Source organism: Lithobates pipiens, unplaced genomic scaffold (genome assembly GCF_037356315.1).
Source record: "Lithobates pipiens isolate NorthernLeopardFrog02 unplaced genomic scaffold, aLitPip1_a1.2 Scaffold_8, whole genome shotgun sequence".
NCBI lineage: Eukaryota > Metazoa > Chordata > Amphibia > Anura > Ranidae > Lithobates > Lithobates pipiens.
The window spans coordinates 74,957,094-74,969,603 of NW_027507903.1; the positions used below are offsets into that span (position 1 = coordinate 74,957,094).

Genomic DNA, 12,510 nt, shown 5'->3' on the forward strand with positions numbered 1-12,510 from the left:
AAAGCAATGTTTTTTAGTTGGTGAGGGCTTAGAACCCCTATCCATTTTTACTGCTATCTGTGCCATCGAAAATTCACCGTCTCAACTAGTCCTGTTTACCATGATCAATGAAAGTGAATGTAAAAAGAGATTTCTAAAATTTGGCTTGTCCCCACAAAAGTAATAGAGAGAAGATCTTCAAATGGGGACACTAGTTCTGGTGACCTGGGAGTCCTCAAGAAATTATTTTCATTTGCAGGGCATTTCCTCTCACTTCCTGTTTTGGCTATGGGACAGGAAGTGATGGGAAATCACTGCAATGAGACACAGATGGCAAAAAACAAATCTGAAAGGGGTTAAAATCCTTCCTAACCCTATCCAAAATGAAAAATGCCTATGGTTTTACTTTATAGCTGAGTTTGAAGTGTGACAATTATTTTCTGATGGAGTCACTGTTTGGTTATACAAACAGCTGTAGGTGCCAGCAGTGGAATGAGAGAAAATCAAACTTTGCATGTCGGCCATTAGTCTGTAAATCTAAACCCACACAAACAAACCTTCTCCATTCCCATGACAGTCATGTGTCACCGCACTCCCCATACATCAGCAGTCAGGGAGAGGTTAGAGGTGGAGATAAGGCTTAGCCACTGATTAATGACGAAATGTTGAAATCTGCAATTAGTAGCAGTGTTATTTTAGTCTGCTTAGACTAAGCTTTCTGGGGAAAGAAGAACCACAGAAGGAGTGAATTATAAAGCCCCTACTGTCTTTAAATAATAAATGAAAAATGGTTGCATATTAGAAGTCCAAAATCTTTTTTTGAATATAATCTTTATTGTCAAAGGCTTGCCAAACAAATACAGGGATTGCAGCTGACGCATTTCACAAGCGTGTGGCTTGCTTGTGAACGAGCAAGCTACACGCTTGTGAAACGCGTCAACTGCAATCCCTGTATTTGTCTGGCAAGCCTTTGACAATAAAGATTATATTCAAAAAAGATTTTGGACTTCCAGTGTGCAACCATTTTTCGTCTATTATTCATTGTGGATGGTGGTGAGCCGAGGTCTGCACCTGGTACCTATTTTTGTACCCGAAACTAGCCTGCAAGCGGTGTGTCTTAACTTTCCTACTGTCTTTAATCTGGCCATACACCTGTAGAATTTCATTTGCTTACAAAACATTAGTTCCATTTTCTAATGGTTAGTGGGGTGAAATCGCCAGGGGATTGTAAAAGTAAAAATTTATATATAAAAAAAAAAAATCTCTATAGTTATCTGTTCTGTGCAATAGAATTGTACAGAGCGGCCATGATCTTCCTTTTCTCGGGTTCCCCGCCAGGGGGGCTTCTGGCCCCTCCTCTCTATCCAATGGCTCCCAGTGTCCCAGCAAAGCCATCGAGACCTGGAAGTGAGGGGAGAGAAGAGCTGCAGACATGGACAGCGCTGGATCAAATGAAGGCTCAGGTAAGTAAAAGGGGGGTGGGGGGATGCATTAAGGTAAAAAATGTTTAGGCTTTAGAACCACTGTAAGTCTAGGGCATCGGAGAACATTTTTACTTACCTGATCCCCTGCTTCGCCGACATCTGGCACTTCCCTATGCTTGTGGACCGTCACTTAGCACTCTCGTGTCCAGCGCAGAGCGTTGTGCCCTGCACTGTACTTGATGACATCAGAGGACCTGCAACTGCCAAACTGCAGTGGAAAAGAGGCTGCAGGCACGGGTCTTACAGCTTGAAGAGATGCTGTGGGAGTATGGATCGGGCAAGTGCTTTTTTCGAAACCCTAGACACAAATGCGCATTTAAACCTTGGTGTGTGGGGGCAGATTCAATGCCAGGGAGCATTCTTGTTTCCCGTGGAATTCAGATTAACATTTTTCAATTTTTTTCTCCTGCCTGTCACTCTACAATAAGTTAGAAAACTATTGCCCAGAGGGGGCAATAGGATGTGCAATCAAAGCACTTTTATAATTAAATATAAAAGGAAAATCTTTAGTTTGGTGACGGGGTCTATAAAACTTTCTGAGGAAACCTCTTAAAACAATGTTGTCTGAGGGATAACTTTTCAGAATCTGGAGAAGTCATAGGTTCCTCTGACTCATGTGAGAGTCAGCTTTTCTCCTCTACTGAGTCACAGACAATGGTAGGATCAGATTGTACAGCCAAAATTATGTCTGTGCAAAGAAAGGACTGAGGTGGGGCAGGGTACACATTTTATACATTCTAGATTATGAAAATAAAACCTTAAAAATGTAACACCTATATATATATATATATATATATATCTCAAGCTTTTATAGCTGCACTATCACAGTTAAATGCTAAATGGGCGTGGCTCAATCATGGCGGATGTTCCTGTCCTGAGCTCTGTGCAAAGAAAGTTCCTCAGCTAATCAGTCTGTCTCTACAAGCTATACTAAAGAAGGGGATGACTTCTAGGGCCTCCCCACACCCTGAAATACCCATACAGTGCCTTGAAAAAGTATTCATACCCCTTGACATGTTCCATATTTTGTCATGTTACAACCAAAAACGTAAATGTATTTTATTGGGATTTTATGTGATAGACCAACACAAAGTGGTACATAATGGTGAAGTGGAAGGAAAATGATAAATGGTTTTCAATATGTTTAACAAATAAATATGAGAAGAGTGTGGCATGGATTTGTATTCAGCCCCCCTGAGTCAATACTTTGTAGAACCTCCTTTCTCTGCAATTACAGCTGCAAGTCTTTTTTGGGGATGTCTCTACCAGCTTTGCACATCTAGAGAGTGATATTTTTGCCCATTGTTCTTTGCAAAATAGCTCAATCTCTGTCAGATTGGATGAAGAGCGTCTAAACAGCAATTTTTAAGTCTTGCCACAAATTTTCAATTGGATTTAGAGCCATTCTAACATAGGAATATGCTTTGATCTAAACCATTCCATTGTAGCTCTGGCTGTATCTTTATGGTCGTTGTCCTGCTGGAAGGTGAACCTCCGCCCCAGTCTCAAGTCTTTTGCAGACTCTAACAGGTTTTACTCTAAGATTGCCCTGTATTTGGCTCCATCCATCTTCCCATCAACTCTGACCAGCGTTCCTGTCCCTGCTGAAGAAAAGCATCCCCCACCACATGATGCTGCCACCATGACACTGGTATGTTCAGGGTGATGTGCAGTGTTCGTTTTCCGCCACACATAGTGTTTTATTTTAGGCTAAAAGGTAAAATTTTGGTCTCATCTGGCCAGAGCACCTTCTTCAACGTTTGCTGTGTCCCTTACATGGCTTTTCGCAAACTGCAAACGAGACTTCTTATGGCTTTCTTTCAACAATGGCTTTCTTCTTGCCACTCTTCCATAAAGGCCAGATTTGTTGAGAGCACAACTAATAGTTGTCCTGTGGACAGATTCTCCCACCTGAGCTGTGGATCTCTGCAGCTCCCCCAGAGTTACCATGGGCCTCTTGGCTGATTCTCTAAAGAATGCTCTCCTCGCCCAGCCTGTCAGTTTAGGTGGACGGCCATGTCTTGTTAGGTTTGCAGTTGTGCCATATTCTTTTAATTTTCGGTTGATGGATTGAACAGTGCACTGCAAGATGTTCAAAGCTTGCGTTTTTATTTATAACCTAACTCTGCTTTAAACTTCCTCACAACTTTATTCCTGACCTGTCTGGTGTGTTTCTTGGCTTTTATGATACCGTTTATTCACTAAGGTCATCTAACAAACCTCTGAGGGCTTCACAGAACAGCTGTATTTATACTGAGATTAAATTACACATAGGTGGGCTCTATTTACTAATTAGGTGACTTCTGAAGGAAATTGGTTCACTGGACTTTAGTTAGGGGTATCAGAGTAAAGGGGGCTGAATACAAATACACGCCACACTTTTCAGATATTTATTTGGAAAAAAAGGAAAATCATTTATCATTTTCCTTCCACTTCACCATTATGTGCCACTTTGTGTTGGTCTATCAAATAAAATCCCAATAAAAAACATTTACGTTTTTGGTTGTAACATGACAAAATATGGAAAATGTGAAGGGGTAGGAATATTTTTGCAAGTGCTGTATACTGTATATACAGGCATTGTATATCACACACTTCTTGTCATTCTGGGAGTGCCTACAAGCAGCCACCAGTCCTGGCATGGTGTCATTAGGCCAACAATCAATGGAATCGCTTTCAAGGGCTTACAGCTTCTTTACACAGCCATGCTCCCAAACTTGAGGACTTAATGCTAAATGCTCCTGCATCTCCGATGCCAACTTCAGTGATACCTGCTACCAGATTCCCAGCACTAGCATTTCCTGCACTATCCCCACAGCCTAAGCAGCTCGGCCTCCAACAGAGGAGATGGATATTTGCAAGCTCATACAAGCCTTCAGGCTAATGTTGACATACAAGAGATGAGTGGCGAGTACACTGCAGTGCTAAGAGAAGAGATAGAGGATATCAGGCACTCAAGTCCCATCATAGCATCCCTCAAAGACATGGTATGCTCCCATCATAACATCCCTCAAGGACATGGTATGCTCCCATCATAACATCCCTCAAGGACATGGTATGCTCCCATCATAACATCCCTCAAGGACATGGTATGCTCCCATCATAACATCCCTCAAGGACATGGTATGCTCCCATCATCATCACCTCACCGCTCTGCAACTACAGTTGGAGGACTGAGAACCGAAGCAGGCACAATAAAGTCGGAGTGAGGCATCCCTGAAGCCACAGAAGGGACTGACCTCCACACAACACCGAATGCCATATTTAAAACCTTCCTAGGTAATTTCTCTGATGCTTATTTAGACCATTTAAAAATAGTGCCTGCTATCTGAAACCCCTAACAATCAGAACCAAGGGATGTTCTCTGCCAGGTCCATTTTTTTCACTGTTAAAGAGGCCATCATTCAGGCAGCATGGCAAAGAGGGTTATTGCACCTTGCTAGGGCTGCCATGCAGATGCTCAGGCTACTGCTTGACAATATCAGAACCATGGGGGCGACATACGGATGGGGCTACTCTCTTTCACTGAATATCAAGAAAGATGTGGGTTTCGCCTACAAAAACCCTTCCCAACTGCCACAACTTTTCCAGTTTCTGGACTGTGAGACAACTGATGACCCTGATTGGATCGACATACAGATAGAGCCATGTGGCCTCTTGATGCTGAGACCACAAAGGCAGAGAAAATCTCAATCCAGAGCGAATGAGGATTAATCATCAGAGACTTAATGACTAATTGAACCCAGTCTAGATTCACCTGTTCCCACTTTATCAGTGCTCCCAAGTCTTAATGTGCTTCGACCACCTCCAGTAAACTGTCAGCCTGCAAAGCTTAGAAGATTGCAGCTTGAAGGGGCCTTTCATGTTCCAAAACTGGGCAAAATGTATTCTGCCGAGTCCAGGCGCTTAGCTTTCTTAATACTACCACTGGGTAGAATTCATACATCTTACTATACCTATCAGACAAAGCGGTGTTCCCAATATGATCCTGACCATGAGTACTGGTCCAAAAGGACATCCCTTCACAGATCACATTATGGAGACTTTAAGGGCCACATGCTTCTAGATGAGCTGTGTGCAGCCATGGGTTGAGAGTTCGTCATGTGCAGGGCTGGCAGGCTAAGATTGCCCCTGCTGCTGCCACTGACACATCAAGATCTGCTGGGTTGTACTTTTGATTAAGTTGCTGTTTCAATAGTTACTGCTAGGACTTTCTGTATATTTTTTTTTTCCCCATGACGTAGTCAGACAGAGGAGATGGGTTCCACTACACCTACTAGTGAGATAAGATTTCCCACCCACCTCATAAAGCATGTGTAGGGCGCTAGGCCAGTTTGAAAAGCCCTTTATTACCCAAGGTGGGACCCCATCTACCTTCCCTCCCAAACTGGATTCTGAAGAAAATTCTTTAACTAGATTCCCCTCTCCATATTGTTTGTTAAATGGTTCTTGGGTTTGCAAAGTATTTCAGTTTTGTAGGGATCCACTCTTCGCAACACCTCATAACATTGCTTTGATTGATCACTCTCCCCACTAAAGATGCTTCTACTCCTCTTGAAGGTATATTTGGAGCATTCCACACCTACCCCTATTTTCACACTGATGGGACCCGAAATCACAATTTCTGTTCAGTCTCTTCTATACATCCACCCTTTTTAATAAGTTTCTTCCCACCATATCTTCTATAAGAAGGTTTCCTCCTACGACTTATTAATTATCTGACAGAAAGAGGTTGCCCTCTTCCTTTCACCTTCTCTCTTTTCTTCCACTACTCCCTCCCTCCTTTGCATTCTTCTTCTTCCGCAGACCCTCCCCCACTCCAATCCTGCTTCACATTGCTGCACCTCATTTATCATGCCATGTGTTTCATTACCCTTATATAATGTCGAAGTACTCAATAGTTAGTGAATTGTTTAGGTTCAAAACACATATAATCTTCTTTCAAAGGCGCATTTTAGAACTGCCAAGATCTGGGTAACTCCAGATTCCGGACAGTTTATCAAAGTGCTTCCCCGGACATTGAATTCCAAGGAAGTTGACATTCTAGTCGCTAAACAGGTGCCAGGGAAAGAGTTACAGGTTATCCAGGATGGGAAAATGGGTCACAGGAGTGGATAAGGAACTGCACTCCTGTGATCCATAGAAGTATAGCCAAAAAAGCTTTGGCCATACTTCTCCTTTAGGTCAGGACGTGGATGGTATACTGGATGGAGGTAATCAGATGTAAACAGACACATGTCCTTATACAACTACATGCCCAAAGACCAACATAGAGCTTCTGATCAGGCCCCCCTAAAAAACTGACAAGCATAACTGATCGGACCACCTGTGTGAAAGGGGGCCTTTCTAATAGGAACCAGTCTGCAAACCAATCAGAATGTGTTATATGCTTACACACAAATAGTATACATGGCTTCTTATAGTCACTTCCTAAAAGAAACAAATACATGCGGCTCTTCACTTTTGCAATGCTTTTTTATTTTCTCATTTCATAGAACCAGACGATGAAAGAGGATTGAACAGGCTACAGATACTGAAACCTTTAAAGTGATTAACACTCGTGTATCCTGAGCTTTCCTCTACTCACCACAATACGTGTAAATTAGCTTGGAGTCTATAAAGCGCACTTTTAGATTATGCAGGACAGCCGGCTCATGGAGGTAACTGAGCGCAGTAAGGTCATTTTCCCCGACAAGGATATCTGGATTTCTTAGTGGTGGCAGCCCCTTTGTCTTGGCATCCAGACGATATTCTAAATCCTTGAACACAAGATGCAATCAGTCAGGATAACATTTTTGTTTGATGATGTCTGCATTAAAAAGAGATCTACAAAAGTTACATTTAAGTCTATATTAACACTTCCTGAACGTTATGCATTAATAACAACAATGATGACATATGCCCAAGAGACAATACCGCAAGAAAATGTAAAAACTAAAAAATACATCAATAATATGTAGAAAGAACAGGGTAGTATCATCAACCCATTAAGGCTCGGTTCACACAACTACGTGCGTGGGTACTGTGCGTCATTGTCCATTTCAATGGGCTGCCCTGCCCAGTCGAGAAGAACATCATAATAGTAATATACTGTATAAAGATAACATATAAATCCAATAAACTGTCCAATTTCAACAGGTTTGAATTGGTGCAGTATCTTATTGTACTTTAATAAAGCTCAAAACTGTCAATAACATCACGTTGTTATTCGCTGTATAGATGGGTTGTACAGTATACCTCTTAGTTCTAAGGAAGCAGGAAACCTGTGAAGCGCAAGGACTATACTTTATATAAGATGTGATTATTTAGTCCACATTTTATGACATGTACTGTATGTTATATGTTTTTATGTGCTTTATTTAAAAGTATTTTTATTGGCATATGAATAACAATAAAAAACAGAATTACTGAGACATTTTTTCTTACTGGTTATATTTTCCTGGTATAACATTCAAAGCCATAGTTTGATTGATTTAGTTCCAACATTAGATTTACCAAAACTATGTAATAACTTCCATTGTGGTCTAACGCCACTCCATATTGAAATACATTGAAAACGGGTCAAAAATGCATAAAAATTAACGCCCCCCGTGTTGCTAATTTGATGCTTTTGGGTCACACGACCAATGAAAATTGTGGTAAAATTGCAGCAAAATCGCATGGGTTTTTTGGCCATTATCGGCACATTTTTTTCTATTGGCAAGACGTCAATAACCCTATTTTTGCCTGATGATTTTTGGCAGGCGATATATCAGTGCATCCTAATCAGTCAATCTGTTATCAATCAGGCAGACTCTTGCATTTGTTTTTGGTAGATTTAAGGCACTCCACACACATTACAATCTGATTGTAAAACCTCCCTTAGATCTACCAACAACTATGTAATGTAGGGTCTGTCTGACTGAATGGATTAAACAGGTCCATATTAAATAAATAGTTTTGCTAAATCTAAAGTTGACTGTATAAAGATTGTAACGCGTATTGTCCATTAGGATCAAATGTTAGGGAATTATTAATTCTCCCCGCGAAAGTCAACAATAGAAACTGACATTTTCACACATATTACAAACATTGCAGGTATTATTTGTGACTATTGCACAAATGCTGAAACATTTGCAAAGCATTTTTTTTTAATATAAATTGACCCTCATGAGTATTTTTTTTTACTGATCTATGCACCAAACACAGTAAAGGGTTAAAGCAGAACTAAAGGCAAATTCACTTACCAGCGGTCAGATGTCAGGGAGGTCCCTCACCGCCATTTGTCTTCCTGTCTTCTTCTGGGTGCCGGTCATCGTTTGTCTAAAATGGCCGGCACAGGATGACATCACTCCCGCACATGCTCAGGAGTGCAGTCATCCTGGCACACAGGCAGTGTACCAAAATCTAAAATGAGCTGTGCATGCACAGATCAGTGTACGTTCTACAAGGGATTTGCAGCTCATTGGACAAATTTAGCAATGCCAAAGCTGACAGAGTGACATCATCTCGGCCCGACCAATGGCAGTAGCCGGCGATAGCATCTTGGAAGCTGGCTGCCAGAAGATGTCAGCGGCCGGCGGGGAGCTCTGGGATATCGCATTGCTGAACTGAAACTTTCCTTTAATATCACGTTACTGTGCAAATATGCGGTGCACACTAAAACATTATAGGATAAACCACCTGGGGGCCCATTTAAAAATATATATATTGCAGAGTTTAATTCCACTTTGATTTTCTGTACATGAAGCTCCAATATACAGCTCAGTAGAGCAGTCATTTTTGTATTAGTAATATAAAAGGAAGGTAAACATTCTAGAATAGCGTACTTTCCTTGAAGGCACAGCAGATTTCCCAGACAGCATATCTACAGAACATAAAATGATTTTGACACTGTAATGCATCATCACATTCTAGCAATCACACTCCTTTTTGAATGGCATCCAGATATAACGTACCGTGCCTTCCTCTAGACGAAGATGCAGAACCGTATCCCCCGGTTTATAATCCTTTTGTATTTCGGCAGACTTCCAAACTTCTTCGGGATCAGGGATCCACACCCGTGCGAGCTAAAACAATAAAAATAGAGAATGATCGCTTTATTACAACACGTGTACGATAGTTGAATAGGTCCTCAATTTCATAGGCTTTTATAGTCATCTACTAAATCAGAAATACCCATTCGCATTGTTTGCTGAATCTAATCTTTTTAAGACATTGCTTTTAGTACTTTGCATTACTACTTTATTCAGTGACCAACACCAGGACCTCCGCTCTACCACAAATACTGTCCAATTACAACACCACAATCCTATCACTAGTAATATCTTAAAGCTATGGTGTTCCCAGAAGTAGCCTATGGATGTAAAAGTTGGACCATAAAGGAAGGCAGAATGCCGAAGAATTTATGCTTTTGAATTATGGTGTTGGAGAAGACTCCTGAAAGTCCCTTAGACGACAAGAAGATCAAACCAGTCAATCTTAAAGTGGTTGTAAATCCATTACAATAACTTTATGCTACAGGTAAGCCAATAATAAGCCCAGTGACGTGTCGAGCATGTGTGCCCATGGTGGGCCGGAAAGGCGAGGGAGTCATATGACGCCCTCCTGCAATGAGAGCTGCGCCGCCTGCTCGTCAATTGACAGTCAGCGGTCGGCAAGCAGTTAAAGGAAATCAAACCAAAACTCAAATACTTTGGCCACCTAATGCGAAGGGAGGACTCATTGGAAAAGACCCTGATGCTTGGAAACATGGAAGGAAAAAGGAAAATAGGACAGAAAACAAGATGGATAGAGAGCATCATCGAAACTATAAACATGAAGTTAAGCAAGATTCAGGAGGCAGTGGAGGACAGAAAAGCCTGGAGATCTATGGTCCATGAGGTCACGAAGAGTAGGACACAACTGAAAACACACACGCACAATCTACATTAAAGTGGTTGTAAACCCTTACAAACCACTTTGACCTACAGGTAAGCCTAGATTAAGGCTTACCTGTAGGTCCAAGAAATATCTCCCAAACCTATACGGTTTAGGAGATATTTGCCCGAAGGCGGGCACCGCTGTCTATGGCGCATGCGCCGTAGACAGCGTGGCATCCTTGATAACAAAGATGCCGCGCGTCTCGGCTCCTGTGTGCATGCGCGGGAGTGACGTCATCGCGGCTTCGCCGAATGACAGCGGCGGAGCTGCGAGACCCACCGAGAACATGGATGCGGCGGACTACAGGGGACAGCGGTGACTTCGCTGGCTCCTGTGTCAGGTAAGTGACACATAATGGGCTACTATGCGATGCATAGTAGTCCATTATGCTTTGCCTTTGCAGGGAATGAAAGAGGAAGTAAACTCATCAGGGTTTACTTCCTCTTTAACTATTTTAATCCTTATGCTGCTATCATTCGTAAATAGACAGGAATATATATTTTATTTACAGGTTTCAAACATTTTTTTCAGTTTTTTTTTTTTAGTTGCTTCCTGGGTTTTTTGGCCTAGGCCAAAATGATGCCATACATCCCAGGAGTCTTCAGGAGGGGAGGAGGGGTTTTCTCAGCTAAACACACTCCCCTGCATGCATGCTTTAAGTAAACTTTATTAAGATGTAACAAAGACATCTCATAAAGTTAAATTGCTGGCTACATTGTACGAGGCAGTGGATTGCCTCTCACCGTGCTATGCTAATAAAAAGTGTTGCATGCAGTCGTTTTTCTCAGCACAGTGCCCACACACAACCACAACGCAGTAGTGTGAACCGGGCACATAGGAGACAAGCCATTTTGCCTTGTCCGTGTGGTGGAACTGCGCTGGAATAGCTGCCTAACTTAGTCCCAGTGCATCTGTTAATATACCCCAACTCAAGATGTCCACAGCTAAAAATGCTTGGGGGGGGGGGGGGGTTGTCAAAGTGATTTTTTGACAAAATGCCACATGGAGAAACATGAATGGATGGGTGACTCCATCTACAAATAAATCCAATTTATTACGCCAAATTCTACCTGCCAGATGGGAATGCATAGGTTGCTTATAAGAAATTAAATAGCGTTTTCAGTTTGTGGTGTTCAGATACAGTTAAAAGGCTAGTTCACCTATCCTTTTAACTGTACAAAAAACCTGCCTATACAGGTAACAGATGTTTATAGTTTAAAACAAACTGTGCAGCTCTGACAAAAGATGAATAATACCCTTGCTATAGGTGTAGGCCATTACCTTATGACACCTGACTGGAATACTCCCAGGACGTTGCTCACCTCCACCATCACAGGAGTGAGCTCTTTCTCTGACTCAAACCTCCTTCCCCCCCCCCCCCCCCGATACAGTAGCTCTGAACTCAGCATTTGAGAGTTCATGCCTGTGATGTGGAGATGAGCAGTGATGACTAGGCCTCACTTAGCAACGTCTGGGGAGTTCTTAGCAACGTCCTGGGAGTTCTTAGCAACGTCCTGGGAGTTCTTAGCAACGTCCTGGGAGTTCTTAGCAACGTCCTGGGAGTTCTTAGCAACGTCCTGGGAGTTCTTAGCAACGTCCTGGGAGTTCTTAGCAACGTCCTGGGAGTTCTTAGCAACGTCCTGGGAGTTCTTAGCAACGTCCTGGGAGTTCTTAGCAACGTCCTGGGAGTATTGGCCTACAACTATAGCAAGGACTTTATTTAACTTTAGTCAGAGCTGCACAGTTGTTTTTATCTACAGACGCCCCTGCATAGGCAGTTTTGTGGTAAAGGAGAACTACCCCTTTAAAGAGGTACTGCAGTCTGCTCACATAAATTTGTAATAAAACATCTTTGCCATTCTGAAGCTTCCCTCCAACCACTTTGCATATTGTTTTATATATACTATGATTCTGTACTTGCCAAATATGCTGCCAAAATCTCCCTCCACTGAGTCTGGCTGCAACCATTTTAACGGTGGGCAGCTGAAGCTGTTGCCTGTTCACTTCCTGGATGTATACCAACACGCAGAGGCACACCTTCAGCTCTCATTGGCCCTTTTATGACTCATCCCCACTCCCTTCCTGGCAAATTCAGCAGAGCGAGAGAGAGAGCTGTGCATGATATCATAAGCCTAGGCTTTTTACC

General features: G+C 42.2%; 1 protein-coding gene across 6 annotated transcripts in view; it reads right to left on the minus strand.

Moving 5' to 3' along the window:
- Positions 1 to 12,510, minus strand: part of MYO5A (myosin VA) — a 285,827-nt gene that overhangs the window by 181,646 nt on the left and 91,671 nt on the right. For all 6 annotated transcript variants that reach the window (XM_077474307.1, XM_077474306.1, XM_077474309.1 and 3 more), the window contains exons 2-3: positions 9,401 to 9,511; positions 7,051 to 7,222 (exon numbers count right to left, since the gene is read on the minus strand). In XM_077474307.1, coding sequence (XP_077330433.1) covers positions 7,051 to 7,222; positions 9,401 to 9,511 — 283 coding nt within the window. The remainder of the gene's footprint in view (positions 1 to 7,050; positions 7,223 to 9,400; positions 9,512 to 12,510) is intronic.